General features: G+C 41.9%; 3 protein-coding genes across 3 annotated transcripts; 1 reads left to right on the top strand and 2 right to left on the bottom strand.

The window, feature by feature from the left end:
- Positions 1-4,489: 4,489 nt before the first annotated feature.
- On the top strand, positions 4,490-6,326 carry LOC124682525 (60S ribosomal protein L34-like). Its single transcript, XM_047217191.1, has 4 exons — positions 4,490-4,633; positions 4,750-4,829; positions 5,699-5,808; positions 5,899-6,326. Exons 1-4 carry the CDS (start codon positions 4,555-4,557, stop codon positions 5,987-5,989), a joined length of 360 nt encoding a protein of 119 aa, XP_047073147.1. The 5' UTR covers positions 4,490-4,554; the 3' UTR covers positions 5,990-6,326.
- A 348-nt stretch (positions 6,327-6,674) lies between these two features.
- Positions 6,675-10,192, bottom strand: LOC124682524 (protein FEZ-like). The gene is made up of 3 exons (XM_047217190.1): positions 8,231-10,192; positions 7,632-7,933; positions 6,675-7,536 (listed from the first exon to the last, which is right to left on the bottom strand). The coding sequence occupies exons 1-3, from the start codon at positions 8,415-8,417 to the stop codon at positions 6,889-6,891; spliced, it is 1,137 nt and encodes a 378-aa protein (XP_047073146.1). The 5' UTR covers positions 8,418-10,192; the 3' UTR covers positions 6,675-6,888.
- A 3,349-nt stretch (positions 10,193-13,541) lies between these two features.
- Positions 13,542-16,707, bottom strand: LOC124682578 (membrane-embedded CAAX protease MroQ-like; the record flags this gene model as incomplete). Its single annotated transcript, XM_047217238.1, is given in 10 exon segments — positions 13,542-13,700; positions 13,982-14,088; positions 14,302-14,393; positions 14,534-14,626; positions 14,726-14,775; positions 15,568-15,701; positions 15,940-16,022; positions 16,146-16,253; positions 16,478-16,566; positions 16,697-16,707. Coding segments are annotated over 10 exon segments (809 nt in total), but the record flags the coding sequence as incomplete, so codon positions are not given.
- Between the last annotated feature and the right edge of the window lie 1,513 nt (positions 16,708-18,220).

Below are 18,220 nucleotides of genomic sequence, written 5' to 3'. Positions count from 1 at the left end.
TTCCCTCGTGGATGCTTATGGGTGTTCATGTGCGGGTGAAATCCAGTAGCCTCGAGTGGATGGAAGTGTTTTGCGTATGTTTTGGGCAGAAGTAGCATCATGTGTCAGGGGAGTAGTACCATGAGGATAATTTTTGGAGGGGCGGGGGTGGAAGTGTTCAAATGGGCAGAATAATGGTGGATTTCGTCCTTTTTTCAGAGTGTTTTGCAGCAGTTTTATAGTAGAATGAAGTGTTGTATAATAACGTGCAGTTCCTTGTTTTACAGTGGAGATGCTGTATATGCAAGGTGATATAGCTGTATGTACAGAGTGTGTACTTTTGTATGTAATGTCATCTACACTAGTATATACACACAGTCAGGTTTACACTTTTTTTTGGTATATAGGCCATGTATGTACAGGTGGCTTGTAGTGTAGTACCAGTGTATATAACAATTTGACATTTTGTATATACAACGTACTTACCTTTGTGTATCTACATTTATTTATTCTTTGTATATACAGTGCTAGGACTCATTGCTTACAATGTATGTACATTTTTAATGCCCACTGTAAACATATAGCAAAATCCTAAGAAAATTGGACTGTACAGTACTTACAATGTAACAGCACCCTAAATCCTAATTAATTTTAGCCTGCACTTTTACATTTTTAATGTCCATTATAAATATAATGCATGCTAAATCCTAAGAAAATTGGACTATACTTACAATCATATTAGTATGTAATTACAGTGTAACACCACTGTAAATCCTAGGTAATTTAGTCTGCACTTTCATTTTCAATGCTCACTGTAAATGCATGGTAAATCCTAAAAAAGTTGGTCTGTACTTACAGTGTAACATTACTGTAAATCCTAAGTATTTTAGCCTTGCACTTACAGCGAAACTCCACTAACTAAAATGAGATTGAATGTACACTGAACTTCCATGCCATGCTAAGAAAACTAGTCCGCACTTCTTTGGTTCGCCAGAAATCTCCTCTTTTTGTTGTTTGTGTTTTCAGAAGACAAGATCAACGCTGATGTCTAAAAGGTTAACCATGTTGCTGATACACAGAAATATCATGTTGATGGGGTGGTTTTGTACGTTGCTGGAGATGAATGGACAAAATTTGGCTTCATATTCAAATGGAGGAACAAAGATTGTCATCGGGTAAAAGAATCTGGGAAGTTTTACGTGAGATCCATGATGCACGTTGGTTTCTTTCGTGGCCAATCTAGATCTTCCTTCTATCCCATATCTTTCTTCCATCTTCTTTTTTCCGATTCCAGACAATGAGGTATTCTGAGAGAAATGGAAAGCAACAGACTTGCTGTTCAAGAGACAGACGAGATGTGTGCTGGGATTTTTTTTTTCGTCTGCATTAATTTGTGTCCATGTATCTAGACATCATGGTTGATTAGCTTGTTGGATTGCTCGCCTGGTATTTTAATCGAGGGAGAAACATTACGAAAACAAGCAGGAAGGAAAAATAAATAAAGAAACAAGCAGGAAGGAAAAATAAATAAAGATACGCTTCTGATTGGTCAAAAGAAATTCGAGTGTTGACGAAAATAAAAACACTCAGGTGCCAAATAGATAGTCCCAATAATAAAGGAGCTAACGTTTCCGTGGTTTCGTCCGTGTGATTTCTGCCAAAATTTTCGTCCAACTTTTCGTTGGACCGTTTTGCCCTCCCACCAAACCGCATAATACGGCACAATGCCATTACATACCGATTCATTCTATTTTTTCCCCATCCCGAATAAACCGGGACGAACAGCGGAGAGCAGCCTATCCTCTATCTCTCGAGCGTGGCCTAACCTGTGCGGCTCGCTGCGCCGTCTCGGCCCCTCCCCTCCTGCCCCAAGTTCTTGGCCCACCCCTCGCTGAACCTGGTACGCTACCACCGCCACCCAGGGAAGTGGACGCGTATGCGCGCCGAAGTTTTCCAAATCGATCCTTCCCCTGCTTCGACATTCAGCCATGGACCGCGCCGTCGAGCTGCAGGCCACCCCGTGTAGTCAAGCAACCCTGCTCCGCCGGTGGGGACGAACAACGGAGAGCAGCAGCACCGGACACTCGCGCACCGGAGCTCCGGTGTGACCTCGAATTCCCATGGTCCTCTCGTTGTGCACCGGACTACCATCTAGCTACGCGGTAGCGCGACTCCAGTAGTTGGAGAGCGAGAGCGAGGAGCAGAAAACCCAGGCAGAGAGCGAGGAGCAGCAAACCCAGACGGAGAAGGGCAGGAAGGGAGCCGGGATGATCTCATGTCTGCATGCTGCTGCTGAAAAATTGAAAGAATGTTCCGAGCTGTTTCTATGAACCAAAAATATATTATTGTTCAGGAGATGTTGTGGCAGGGCGGGAGCTGGGGCGGGGTCGGCAACTATGGCGGAGGCGCAAGTACCCGATCCTTGCAGAGGCGGCTACCAGTATGAGGAGATCGCCGGGTATGGCCTAAACGCCCGCGCGCTCTGCAGGCCGCTCGACAGGATCGTGGGCTCGTGGTGTGAAGGTGTACAGGCTCGTGGGATTGTGGACTTTGAGCGCAGCAACAAAGGCCTGATACTTGTGGCATCTTCGTGGCCTAAAATCCTCGCCTAAACCAACTCACTAAGCTCACGGTATTTTTTGTTGAATAGTCCCACCTCGTTACCTTACACAGAGTCTCACCAATTTATATATGTTCATAATTTTGGGTTATCACCAAGCAGCCTCAGAAATCATGCATCAGCAACATGATTGGTGGGAAAAATCGAATAATCAAGGAGGGCATGGATTAAACGGAACTGTGTGTTTGGGTTGGACTCTGCTGCCTCATGAACGAAAGGATGACACTGCTAAAAGATTTGATCAGTTGCCGGCCGGCCGGCTGCGGCACAATGTGAAAACGAGGCCCGTGCGCCGTGGGCGACCGCGGAGACGGTATCTGGAGAGCACAGATGGTACGCTGCAACGATGAGTTGCACTCGCCTGTAAGCCAGGACGTGGCGACGAGCAGAACAGGACGCAGCCAGTTAGGCCGCTCGTCAGGGGGGGTCCCTGCGCACCTGTAGCCCCGGCGCAAGCTCGATACAGATGCGTTTCACCCTCACCATCTATCACACAAGCGAAGCACCTGGATCCACAAAGAGTGCTATATGTGCCGGAAAGTATCATTTGCTCCTGAGCACCACTACTCTTGTCGTTCAAATAAATTTAAAATTATGGTTTACAAGTTTTAAAAAAATCTGAAAATAATTCTGCACATAGTTAGTGTTGTATCCCACAAGCATGTAAAATCGTGATTTGAAATTCTTTGTATTGTGGGCTACACAAAAATGGCAAATATGATAAAATTTGGGGATTTGAAACATAATTCTACAGATCTACATTTTTGTTATTTTTTACAGCTCAGAATACAAAGTATTTGGAATTGATATTTTACACATTTATGAGAGAATTCATAAACTACATCCGAATATATTTTTTCAATTTTTTTAAGACTCATAGATATGGTTTTGAAATTTTTGAACTAACCAGGAGCACTGGAGCTCGGGAGCACGAAATCTGTTTTCATATGTGCCCGGAAAATATTTTAAACGGGCACTATAGTGAGTTTCTGCTAAAACATGAGTTTTTATTTTATTATTTGTTTCGGAGTTGCATATAACTTTCTACCATTTCAGTTGTAAACCATCGAACCTCCATGTGTTATAACTAATCGACAAAAAATGATACAATTTTAGGTGACACTTATAGATTTATAAAATGTGAAAAATATGAAAACTAGCCAAAAAAATATTTAACCGACTGAGAGACTATGTTAGACACCCGAAAAGTAAGGAAAACATATTCTCACATATTCGTGAAGGTTGTTGCATTCTCGAAAAATAATATTCAGTAAAATCAAGCCGCCGCAACGCACGGGCATGTTTCCTAGTTTTGATAAAGTTGAGACATTTTTGATGGACGGAGGGAGTACTTTACACTCATCCCCATCTCACTAAGAGGTTCGAACTAGACATGACTGCCCCTTATTTCTCCTGACGTGCTAGACGTGTCTACTAAGCAAAGATAAAAGTGGTAACAATTCTAGCTAGGTATGCGTTGGTGAGAACTAACATTTGTTCGAATGGTTAGGAGGGTTATGTTCACTAGAAATCAAATCTTAGGTTTGATATTTTGGTGTTTTATAAAGGTAGGATCCTTCCCGTTGATAGCTATGTGTATGCGGTAAATTCGTCAATCTTGCCGGATCAGTCTCTTAAACTTAGTATCTTTTTTTTTTGAGGTAACTTAAACTTAGTATCTTAGAGGTGCTCTTTACATGCATTCATATAAACATGCTTGACCTTTTTGGCCCAAACAGAAGCCCAGATGGCCCAACGAAGCCGTATAAGCGGTGTGTCAAACCAGACCAAAGCTCATGACCGCTTGATCAAGCTAATCTGAGCCGTTCAATAGCCGTGGAGCTCCAAGCCAACCATTTATAGCCCTATCGCCGCCAGGCCGCACTTCTCTTCCCCTTCCCCCACCCAGCGTCTCTCTAGGGTTTATCAGCAAGACCATCGGCGGCGGCGGCAAGATGGTGCAGCGCCTGACCTACCGCAAGCGTCACAGCTACGCGACAAAGTCGAACCAGACCCGGGTCGTCAAGACTCCAGGTACGCTCGATCTGTTCTTGTTTTTTCTTCTATAGTTTCTAGTGTCGTGGAGTCCTCGATCTGGTTCTGCCGAGTTCATGGCGTTGTTTGACGATTTGCCTGCTTTCTTGTTGCAGGTGGGAAGCTTGTGTACCAGTATACCAAGAAGAGGGCTAGCGGACCCAAGTGCCCCGTCACTGGGAAGAAGATCCAGGGAGTGAGTGATGCAGACCTTGCTTTGCTTAAACTTACGGTTCAGTTTTGTGCTGCTTGGGGTTAGTATATGCATTCGTAGTGAAATTGGCCCCGCGTTGTACAATATGGAATGGGTCTCATTGTTTGGTGGTTTTGCTATTGGTATGCTAGATCTAGTTTTTCGGTCAAAATATGCTAATTGGGAATAATGCACAGTATTTTGTTGGATTGAATGTAGTGGCTAACATGGGCAGTACTTATGAAAATGTTTGTTTTTATGTGTCATTTCGTTGGCATTGTTTGCTCTAGTCATGGAGGAACTAACATTGTTTTGCATGTTCTTCCCCATTATCTGCTGTGCCTCACTGTGAGGAGTCAGTTACTTGTTCATTATGATTTATATCTATTTTTATTTATTGTTATAGCCGTCTCAGGTCAGTTATTGGGCTAGACCTTTATGTGTACCATTAAAATTAAATTTTCTAGAATTTCCATCCTGCAGAAGATGCCTACTGTAATATTTACAGCAGTACTCAGCTTAGGAGTTGATCTTATATTTATCTGTTGTTCTGAGTAATCCCTTTAGCATACCAGGTTCATGATCTTTTCCAGGCCTACTGTTAGACCTGATGTTGTACTTTTTGTATGTGTTATAATTCCTGTGCAGACTGCACATCTATTACACATGTGTATGCTCATTCTCTTTATCTGGTGGTGTTAATAGTAGTAACCTGTAGTGGAGTATCAAGACAATTTTGCTTGCTTGTAAGCAATCAATCACTTTTGCTACTGGGAAGTGTTAGTTTGGCATGTTACTGATACCACTCATTTCTGTGATAGTGATTTGAATATTTCATCTTGAGTGTTAATATTGTTGCCTTCTCCTTCCAGATTCCACACCTGAGGCCAACGGAGTACAAGAGGTCAAGGTTGTCTAGGAACCGCAGGACTGTGAACCGTCCTTATGGTGGAGTGCTTTCAGGACCTGCTGTTAGGGAGAGGTCAGCAAACAAAGCAAGAAATACAATTGTGTGTAATAGTCCAAAGATCTGCCATCTTGTAATCTCATGAGTTGCAACTATGCTGTGCAGGATCATTCGTGCTTTCTTGGTCGAAGAGCAGAAGATTGTCAAGAAGGTCCTGAAAATCCAGAAAACCAAAGACAAGACAGCCACAAAGTAGAGCTCCTCTGTGAAGGATGCACACTGCTGTTTTGTGCAAGTGAAAAGTATTTTTGATGGTGATGAAAGGATCTAGTTGCCTCGTGTGAAATGTAGCATGTGAGTTTAGGGTGTTCCAAATCCTTTTACCTCTTGTTATTGGGACATCTGATTCCCTAGTTGATTTGTCATGGATTCTGATCTTGTCTTTGAACCGTATGTTAGTCAAATCTGCTGACTTGTTTGTCGTGATCTCTTCATTCGTGACATACCCCCTCATTTATTGTTTCTGTTAATGTATCCTGGGAATTTTGTTGCACTGTTGGACATTTATATGTGATAGGGTACTGTTGTGTTCATTGGCTTTTTTGTAACGTGGACAAATCTGAACTGAAGGCTACCAATGGCAATGAACCTTCAAATTATAACTAGACAGATGGTGGAGTTAATATGTTCATTTCACATTCCAAAGATTCCACCAACTAACAAACCACCAGATATTGCAATAACCTTGGCCGGAAGGTGGCTTGTGCCAGCACACGGATTGAGAACAATGGATCAAGTCAGTTGATACATCTTGATGCAACGGTGGAGGGGTGAACAATCAGCTCAGTGCATCAGTTTCAGCCATTCAGGGTTTGCCAATCCATTGAAGTTTGGGAAGCCGTCCAGTTAAAACTTCTATGTATGTTCATTATACTCTCAAAATGTATAGACAGTACACCAAGGTATATATATATGTCCTTCTCTCTGTTAGCTCTGCTGTTAACAAGGGTACATCTCACTATGTACAATACATGTAAACCCAAAACTGAAAGTCTTTGCTAACAGAAACGCTAACAGATGAAGGCGACTCACTGTATCTGTACATCTAAGCTAGTATATGGACAAACACCTCCCACTCTCTGTAGGGCAAGGCATCTAGTATTGTGGCATCTCGGCAGGCACAGTTGGGCTAAGGAAGGATTCCCAAGGTATGTTGCACTTCCAGTCATCTGGAGAGTCTACTCCTAAATCGAATGGGAAGTTGAGCCTTCCTGGAGCCTCCCACTCATTGGTCATGTTGAAGGTATTGCCAGGCTTTACTGTGGACGACTCTTGGTTCCTGCAGCTCATTCCGAAGTTCACATCCGCAGAAGAATCAATCACAAACCCAGCGATATGCTCAGGCTGCCCAAACTGCGCGTCGAAGAGCTGTGGTGCAGCGTGCGCGGGCTTGTGTGATGGCTGTGCCTGGAATGGCAAGATGATGGGACCTTTCTGGACTTCCTGAGCTGGATTGCAGTTGAAGCTTATGACCTTGCATGAAGAACCATCCTGTGTGTTGCTGGCTTTCTGAAACTGTTGCTGTCCCTGGAAGCCATATTTGCTGGTGATGAACTGACTTGCTGGTGCCGCTGCAGCTTGCAATGAAGGGGAGCTCTCGGATGCAAAATGTGAAGCTTGCACCGATTGCATCCCAGAGAAGAGGTCTTGCTCAGTTGCCAATGGAGGCCCCCAAGCATGAGAGAGCGCCCGTTGCGCCATGGAACTGGTCTTCTTGAAGATCCTGCATATGGTCCAAGAGTCCTGTTTTCATTAAAAAAAGAAGCACCTGTTAGAATTTGATATAGCACTGGAATTTAGCTCTATAACCACTACATAGTATGAGTTGGAATGCATACGTTGAGCGGGATGTTCTTGTCGATCGGTCTCTTGGGAAGCGATGGATCGGCGAGCGAAGGAAGCCTAAACTCGTGCATCATCCAGTCGGTTTTCATCCCTCTTGCCGCTCTGCCTTTGTAGAAGACAAGGGACTTCTTCAGGCCTATGCACCTGGTGCCCTCGGAGGAGTAGATCGGCCTATCGGTTCCTGTGGCTTTCCAGAACCCAGCTGCTGTCACTCGGTTTGGCCTCGCGCTGTTGCGATACTTCCGGTCCCTTGGGCAGTAGAAGTACCACTCCGTTTCGCCGGTGCTCGCAAGCTCTGTTATTGACAAGAGACAGCGAAGTTAGACTTTGCATAAGGCGAGTCACGCACCTAGGTTACCTTGTCATGAACACAACAATACTACTGAATTCTTTGAACTGGACTTCTTCTAGAGGGATGATTGTCCTTGTTTCTACTTAACTAGATCAATGAAATCAACTTATGTTGAACTGGCATCCTAAGTGCAAACTACTTTTGAAGATACAAAATTTGAAAAACTCAAAGGTCAATTGCATTCCGATGTATTCGTGAGAAAATGATATATAACAAGGAAGGTGTAGGTTTCAAGCTTACTTGGCAGATCCCATGGATCAAACTTGTAGATGTCCAATTGCCTGATGAGCTCAATGGAGATAGGCTTTTGCTGGATCTTCTTCTTGAGGTAGAAACTGACCAGCTCTTCATCGGTAGGATGAAACCGGAACCCTGGAAGGAGGATCTCATCTGATTTCTCCATATTGACATCATTTCCTCCCTCCATATCTCACAAAGGTATGAACCCTACAGCCTGTTGCAAGTGGTCACAAACTTACAAAGGCTGGCTATCCTTGTACCGTTTGTGCAGTAAGCTAGTGAATGGCTTCTAGGGATGAAGCTGCTGAGGTGAAGACAATCAGTTGCGATGTAAATCTATTACACACGAGGTGTACTTATATATGAGGCATGAGCTACCCGGAACGACTTGATGAGTCCAGCGGGCCACAGTTCTGAAGAATTTCGTTCTGCATTTAATAATCCGTTTTAGTTCCTTCTCTGTTTGAAAGCTGTCATGATTTGTTTAATGCTGGTTCAGTATCTCAACGAAGACAAGATGAGCAGCATGAAGGAATTGGCAGTCACTTTCAGTTCACACTTGAATACTCACGTACGGCAGTGAAAATAGTTCTTTTTTTGTTTTGCACTTCATCTTTAGCCTTCCCAGGTAAATGGAAAAACTTATTACATTGCACTGCAATACACGGCAGAAATAGAAACTGTGACACTCTTCTTGAACACTTTTGGCTTCATGAACGTCGATGAATACTAGAATTCCTTTCTTCGTAAAAAAACTTGTTGGTATTCCTTTCATTTCTGAAACCAAATTCGCCGTTTTATGTGATTATGTGCATTTATTTTTCGTATTAGTCTGGGATTTCGGGAATTAACTAATGTGTGGTAATTAGTATCTAATCGAGTAAGAGAGAGATAGAGAAAGAGAGTCCTACAAACTGATTACTCAGAGATAGTGATGGGCCTTACCGGTGCAATTTTCTGCACTTCTTTATGAATTAGCGTGGGTGACTCTGCTGGTGAGTGTTGAAAGAGAAGGTTCTTACTCCAAGTACAGCTTTGCAGACTAAATTTTATTCGCTTGAGTTGCCACGGTGGAAAGCCGGTCCAATTTGCTCCACAGCGAGTCAGCTTGGTTAACCGCAAGCATGCTGGTCACTCCACATGGCACAATTGTCTCTTGCCCCGTTCCACACTCCATAAGGCTATGTGTCCTTAAATATTACTACAAGCGCTTGAACATCACATTGAATAGATATGGGCAAGCTCACGCGAGGGCTTTTTTTCTCTCGTTCTGATGTATCAGCAGCATGTTGGTCTGTTTCTCGTTCTGATGCAGAAAATGAGTAACTTTCAACATGGACCAAAAGAGGGAGAAAATGCAAGGAGGTTAGATCATCCATCAGTACTCGAACATGATTTTCACAAAATCTCTAGCGAAATGCAAACGATCATCATATATAGCAGCACCGCTACTAACTCAGCCCTGACCACCACATGTGAGTATGTGACGAGTTGACTATAAATCTATAAGAAGAGAAAACAATGGAGATAATTATATCAAATAGCCAAATCTGAACTAGACTCCAGATGTTGCCAAATCCCGAACCACGCATCCACTGTATTCAGGTCCATGTATGTCGGCGGTTGTCATGTTTGTGTTCAAGATTCAAGTATATTATCTAAGTTTCGCATATGAAACTTAGAGATGGTAGATTGTAGATTGAGTCTGACTAAATGTATAATCGTTCATTTTGAAAATATTACAGTTAACTGTACAAAGTGATACTACTAGTCAGTGAATCGAAAACAGTTCACTTTTACGATCAGCTGGGGGTAGGTTCCAAAAATCTGAAATATTAGTTACACGTAAAACCGCCGAGTTGCTCACTCCCTGAGTGGCGACGACATTGCTGACACGGCCACATTTTCCTATGTAAAGATGCCCCAAATTTATGTACACGTAGGTTCTTCCCCTCTCTTAATTTGTTACTCCCTCCGATTCATATTAATTGACTTCAATATGGATGTATCTAGAACTAAAATGTGTCTAGATACATCCACATTAGAGTCAATTAATATGGACCGGAGGGAGTAGTAAAATGTTCTTCGAAAAGAACAAACGAAAGCATCCAACTGCAATAACTGAGTCACAGACGATCAATCAGGGACAAGGTTTCGGCCGTGCGCGCAGTCAAATACTCGTCAAAACTTTGCAAACAATCTTTCTCCCCGTGTCCCCCAGTTGCCGGCACACGGAGTAGCACCCCATTAATCCACTACTTTTGAAGGACTAATTTGCTCTTGATTTAGAGCAATTCCTGTCCCTTGCTGTGCTCGCAACTGGGAACCCAAGTTTCTAGAGTAGATTTGGGGGAGGAGTCAACGTCAAAATCTTCCAGTTCAAGCAATCCTGCTCTGACTACTTCTTGGTTTCCTGGTTCTTGGAACACATGAACGTGTTGCTCTTCTTCATAGGAGGCACACGTGAACTTAATCAAGAGAGTTATTTTTAAGGAAACGATTTGACTTTATTGGTCAATTAAATATAGTATATTAGATGGAAACAAAGACGAACTGTAATGGCCCTGTTAAGTGGATTAGATTCAACAAACTAAATGGAGGGATTGAGTGAGTATTGCACTCGACTGGAATGGCCCTGTTAAAGCGAATTGAAACGTATGAAATGTTGCTTCACAGTTCTTAAATAATCCTATATAGTATCATTGTTAGGACAAGTGGACACAAACCTACAAGCCCATATATTTTCATGTTTGGAAGCAAACCGAGTTCAACACGAAATTGCACCAAAACTGTACACTTGATGATTCAATGATAAATAATTAAATATACCAGGATATGATCATATGAACTATATTTCTAAAATATTTATTGTGCTTTTCGCTTATTGCCATCTATGAAACATGTAAGTGCGAGTTTAAACTGGGAACTTCTAGAAAATGATCCTTACATGCATGTGCATTGCTACAAAGCGAACGCCAATAAATTCAACATGTGCCACATCAGTCTCTAACCAAATTCAGTTTTTGTGAAAATCAACTAAGCCTTTAGAAAAAATGCAACTTAAAACTGTAAATAAACTCGTATCCTTGCATACTTTAAAGCTTCAGGTTGAAGATCATGGAGAGGCAAGTACTTTTGCGCTTTTGGCAAATGAAAGGCGAGATGGAAAACACACCACGGCAGCACTACTTCTACAGTAGCAAGGAAAACAGGTCAATAGATGAAAAAAAAAACTGTGTATTTGTTTCGGTTCTGAAGTGAGCTGAAGTGAAAATTAAAAATCCTACTCCATCCGTTTCTAAAAAAGCTTCGCAACTTTTTATAGATATGGATGAATCTGTAGCTAAAACATGTCTATATACACCTTCATATCTAGATAAAGTTAGGAAGATTTTTCAGCAACAGAGGGAGTACAACTGTTGCCCAGTGAGCTATACAGCCATTTCCAGATCATTTTGCATGCCCGCTACTCAGTAATATTTTCCTCAGTAGGTAGAGAAAGTGCCCTATCAGAGATTATCTCCAGTCACCAGATAAGCAAATTCTATCACAAGGAGTCAAGGAACATTCTTTACATTTGCCATCTTTATCCATGCGCATGATGACATGGACGACATGATTTTCCACCCCAATTCTTCTAAATCTAGTAGGCATTTTCGTTCGATTGTTAAAGCGATAGAAAAGGGATCGCTAAGAAAGCAACACCTAACATCCAAAGATAGCATCACAAGCATTATTTTTCATTACGAATAGCGTTACCAGGTAAGACACCAGCTACAGCTACTGATTAAATAATAATACAGTAATCAAGCCTCCCTGAGATTGAATCTTGATGTCACTGTCGCTTCAATTCTTTGCATTGATATTTGAAAGATTGACAGCCGGATAACTCCAAACAGTGCTCTTTTACATCAGGTCGCAAACATGTTGGCGTAATTCTGATATTTTAAGGAAATTTATAGCTATTAATCAGTAGACTTTCACCAGCAGCCCATCTTTTGATTACAAATTCCCTTTCGAGCATATAACAATCTCACAACTTGCAAGGCACTCTTACATATCATGTTCTTTATTTAGTGTTAGTTTGGATTCACACAAGCATGAAGGGTCAATGTCAGTGACAATATCACTGTCTAAGGAAAGAAGAGAACCTGAGTTCATATACTCATGGATAGACCATGCTAGACAAAATGTTGTAAAGTAGTTTATTTTCAAGTTTTGAGTTGATTAAAAGGAATTGAGTGATCCGAAATTCTGAATTAAGTTCAGCAAACATCTCTCAAACTATTCTTTTTACACGATAGGAAAATTGTTATGGTATTCCTTTGACACAGTTCAAATTTATTTGTCTCAAATTAAACTACGCTTGTAGCCCATCCAATAGTTTCGTTTTTGAGATACCACATTTTTTGAACTATCACTATTTTCAGATATGCACCATATTTTAGGTTCCATACTAGCATGCAACCAAGAAATTCCAACATATTTTTCTCTAGTGTTACTTTAAATAGTTTCCTTTTTGCGTTTCTGTTTACCAAGTAGCCATGTTGTACATATTTTATCTCCTTTAATAAATTTTTTTACTGTCGGGGCCTCCCCTACAGTTTTCAGCTCAAAAAAAAAAAAGTAGCCATGTTGTGCAATTCAAATATAGATATGGTATAATATTTGCTTTTTGCAAGCCATGAGTCAGGTGGGAGGGTTAAATATTTTTGTATGAGCATATAGAAAGATGGATGTGCTTTTTTTTTTTGGAATAAAACACATTTTATTAAAGCATCAAGATGATACACATAATACCCAGCCTTTACAACAAGAAGGATGGATGTGCTAGGTTGATACTGTCCTATTTTTAGTGCACTTAATTAGTGGCTAGATAGTTCCCTTAGCAAGCTTTCCAAAAATAGCCTTGTTGAATCGACGCCTCAGATTTAGACTTCCTCTCACCTCTAGAGAGGTTAGTTGGAGAATCTTAAAGGTGCTCAAAAGAAAAAAAATTCTGCCATAGCTTTACAGAATTACGGTTAAGATACTTGTAAGCCAGGCAAACATAGGACTATAGGCATCGATTAGAAGAAATTGAGAACCCCATTTTTTAAATGTATGCTTTCTTGAACTAGCAACGTAACCTGCTATAAAATTCAAGTGCGGAATTAGTTATCTGAGTTTCCTTGTTTGCATTGCTTTGAAATAAGTCATCATATATAGTTCTGCTGCAAATTTATCTTTGACTTCATAGCCATAGGAGAGAAAAAAAATGCAAATTGCTTGTTTGAAAAACAAAAAGGAAGCTACCAGATGGAATGGCACGTCAATTCTGAATGGTTAGAAGGGGATAATCTAAAACGTGCATTGTTCTTCTAAATATTTATTTATTTTATAATATTATACAAAATTTAGCGTGAGATAAGCTGACCAAATAAAACATTTAAGATGCCTGCAACAGCTCCTTGATATTGTATCCCTGCAGCTGAAACACAGTAACAAAGAACTTAAATTAGTATAAGTACTTTTATGGGTATTTTTTCCAATAAAGGTAGGAGCACTACCAATGAGTATAAGATGACACGATTTTTGTACAAAAAAGTATCAAGAATCTGCAGGGGAAGGGGGAGGAAAAAATGTGCGACGCCAAAAAGCACCCTGAACGACAGAGCACAGTAGACTGGTGCACTGCATCTGGGTAATAAAGGACCAACTGCATATAACATATAAAATACAACAAAATGGTGATAGAAATATAATATATACCTGAAGAAAGGTTAGCAGCAATATTACTCCACTGTTCCATACAGCATGAATTGTGATAGGAGTAAGAAGATTGCGAGTTTGAGAATACGAGAATCCTAGTGCCACACCTGTGCACATTAGTTAGTGGAGAAGATAGTCATGTACACGCTGTTCAATCATGTACCATAACAATTCTACATGACAATATATACTTCGCAATTGTGTTTGATTATGTTCGATTCTAGGCAACAATTAAATATTTACCATGCTGAGACCGATAGTAGGTTGCACACTGCAGCTTTTGTGCAGTGTCCTGCCTTATTATCAGTGTAGTCACTTACCAAGCACAAACAGTTGTGGAAACTCTCCTGGTGTAAGATGAGCCAAGGCAAACACCGCAGCGGTGATCAAAATAGATACTGGAGTAGAAAACCTGTATAATAAAGAGATTATATACTCCTTTATGGTACACAATAGCAGAAGCACCAACCTATATTGTTACACTTCTGGGATAAGCACAAGAAGTCCATCAAAAGGAAGTTTATGGACTAAGAAAATGGTATGCATATTTACCACATAGTCAATGATACCAGTAGAAATCCTCTGAACACAGTTTCCTCCAAAATTGGTGCAAGAACCCCAGTGATGCCCAGGAGACAGGCAGTGCTACAAATAAAGATAAATAATTAAGAAGTCAAATAACTTTGTCAACTCTTGCCTTACCTATATCTAATGTAACTTGTGAGAAAAACACACAAGCTATACCTGATATTTGATGATCCAATCAGTGGCAATAGAAGGACTAGCGAGTCAGTCTGAAAGAAGATGTCACAGAAGTAGATCATTGCATGTGAGATGTAAGATTTTTTTCCTTTGAGAAAAAGGTAAAAGTAAGACAACACCGTAACATGGGAAATCGTCATCTGAACCTAGGTACATCGAAACCCAATTTGCAACTTAGATACAAATCATCTCTACAAGTTCCAAAATATTATGAAAAATTCCGTGCATGTAGATGTGGTGGAAATATATACATGTGAATCTCGCTAAAAATATATGATCCCTGTGCTTACTGTAAATTTCAGATGTAGCCATATTCAGAAAATGTGCTCTAGTACTACCATTCTAGGCGTTCACATTTATCTGAGACATAAACTAATTTAATCTACTCTGAAAGTTTATTTATCATGGATAGCATATTTCAATATACACATCATCTGATTCTTCTTAAGCTTCTTCAGTTATCCGTGTGAGTTGACATCGTTTCATCCAACAGATAGGGCTAAGCAGGAACATCAAACATATAATAACTAAGCACGAAATTCCCAGTTGTGGAATGGTGGATCCACAGTGCAAGAACTAAACACAGGAAACAAAGAGATGCCAAAACATGGCTAGTGTAACCATTTAGAAAATTGCACTAACTTATTTTTGATAAGTTCTATAAATTACTAAGAAAATCCAAGATAAAAAAAACCAATAAACCTCTTATCTTTTCATAATAAAGTTGAAATAGAAAGGATGCAGGGATCAATTGTTAACTTATAAAGGTGCTCGATAAGACAACAGACGACTAGTTCCTTAAGCATAAAATAGTCTAGATCGACCTCTCTCTGTGTGTTTTCACCATTCAGAAAGGTCATTGCAGATCCAGCTAAAGCAATGGAGATTAGAGCAAAGAAGAGGCCAATTCCAGCCCACAGAAGCCAACCGTTTTGCAGCTTAAATGGTTCCTTAAAATCTGAAAAATTACAAATACAGTTGCATTTGCATCAATAGACTACCAGCGAGTAAGTGAGCAAGAAACCTAACGTCCAGAAAGCAGCACAATCTTAGCTACTAGATAACTTCCATGCCATCATGATGTCACATAACAGTCCTACTATTTATCAAGGTAATCTTCGAAAAGAAAGTAAACACGCTCTTATCATGCAAACACGAAATTCACTGAAAGGGGAATAACACGATAAGTCTCTGACCATAACGAAGTATGTCATCCGAGAATGGCCGAAAAGTATTGGTGATGCCAAATATAACTGCAATGGCTACGGTTGTCACATTACTGCATTTACACACAAGAAAAGGCAAAGTAAATCACATGCTGATATATAGTCTTCACTATAAGCAGATGATCTATGAATTGAGTTGCAGCATCCATACGCAGGAGAAGAAGTTAGATCCATACAGTTGTTCCAAGAAGAGTACCCCGGCCTTCTCATCAATAGTGGCCTCTCCGGCTTGATAGCCTACATACTCCAAAACTGATTGCCCAACCTTTCCTGTCACAAGCGAACTGTCTAAAGAACATTCAGCAGATGTTTTCTAGCCATTTACGGCAACTCAAAATCAACTGCGGCATCAGTGCAATAGAGTCGGTTACGCATACTCACTGATGCAATTCGACTAGATTCGATGTATTTAACATGGTGAACAAATTTGACAATCTTTGCATTTTTTTTTCAGAATGCTGTGGCTAGAGTGTTCAGTGCACAACACTAATCGACAAAAGTACAGTACCTAACTGCACAGGCCACCATTGTGAGGGACACGGTTGGCCACTGCCATGGCACATCCCATCGGCCAAGAACAGGCCACTCATCCACGCTCTGCCCTTATCAAAAATCAACAGACCATCATCGCAAGAGAACTAAATAAAATTAATCGCAGTTCACAACTGAACTCTTACTGACAAAGTGACAGGCTCACAAGTTGGACAGAATTTCTTAAGGCGCTCACCTCACCAGGAGGAGAAGGAGGAGGGGGAAGAGGAGGAGGAGGAGGCCCCGGTCAGCCCGTTTCCTGGATCGTAGGAGCAGCGGCACGCCAATCCGTTCGTCCACCCCAGACGGCCTGCCTCCGGCCGCCGCGGCGCGAGCTTGTTCACCACCGCGGCTCCTGGCGAACGTAATCGGTGCTGCAGCCTCTGCTTCGAGAGGAGGCAGATGGAACTTTTGCTGCTGCCGCCGCAGGGCAGCGCGCGGAGGCTGAGGAGGAGAGAGGGCGGAGCCGACGGCGAATCCATCGGAACAAACCGTTGGAAAGACACGCGGCGCCGCGCGGCGAGGCGCGGGGATAATGTCCAACAGCTATGTGTACTATACGAGGGTACAGTTGTAATTTTGGTATTTTTGCGAATATTTTTGTGTATTCGAAATTATAGTGCGTATCAGGATTTTTTTTAAACTTTGGTGGATAGCAATACGGCAGGAAATTCGATGCAACCAACCAGAGTGCACTACTGTGGCAACAACCACTAAGCCTTTGCCCCGTCCTCAATTTGATTTTCATTAGAAATATTGATATAGCCGCATACGATCGGTGTAAGTGGGATGTAGATAATTTGACTTTAGACAAATTTGCATCAAATTTGACTACAGACAAATGACATCACAGATCCCACCTGGTGATGAACCCCATGACAAAGCTGCAGTAGATCCTCCATTTGGCACACCGGCCCGACAAGTTACCGATGCTAGAACTCAGAGCGACCGCCCTTCAGTCATGAGGGCTCATGCCTCTTGGTCCACCTCGACCGCCTCAAGGCCATTGCTTGGAAGGTGTCGCCCATGACCAGCTCCCCACCGCCGTCGATGTGTTTTCCGCATATTCAAGTCGTGGATGAGGTTGTTGAGCACCGACGTGCAATACAATCAATTGAGATTTAGTATTCCACTTGGTATCGGAGCCCAACGCTCCTTCTCTTCCTCCCCATGGTTGAAACCTCTCCTCCTCGGTGTCAGCCACCATGTCGGCCACCAACCCCACCTCTCTCCTCTCCCTTGATAATGATCCACACACCCCTCTCCAACCGCGGCATGCCATGCCCCGTGCACTCCCAACTCCCACCTATTTGATCCCCTCAATTTTGGCAGCTTTGGCGACAACCTTCTGGTGATCCCAACCACCAGCGTCCCGCTGACCGTCCTGTTTCCCTCCAAAACCACGCCTCCTCCCTTTTCCCATCCAATACTTGGCATTAACATCAGTAATTATATCAAATTTCATGTCAACTCTGTCGGTGCGATTTTCTCGAAGTGGCGTCAAATATTCAAGTTCGTCCTCACCACGTACAAAGTCCCGGATCATGTGAGTGAGGGCGATGCTCCTCGCGATCCAGACAACGGTTGGCGCTCTGTCAACATCCACATCAGCCTCTAGTTCATGGCGACACTAACCGATGAACTACATCGCCTTGTTCAAGGGTCCGACGGACTAGCATGCACTACATGGGCTCATCTGCATCAATTCTTCCTCGACAAC

The sequence above is a fragment of the Lolium rigidum genome, chromosome 1 (assembly GCF_022539505.1).
Source record: "Lolium rigidum isolate FL_2022 chromosome 1, APGP_CSIRO_Lrig_0.1, whole genome shotgun sequence".
Lineage (NCBI taxonomy): Eukaryota > Viridiplantae > Streptophyta > Magnoliopsida > Poales > Poaceae > Lolium > Lolium rigidum.
Note: the sequence above shows the minus strand (reverse complement) of the source record. Positions and strands in the feature narration are given on the sequence as shown.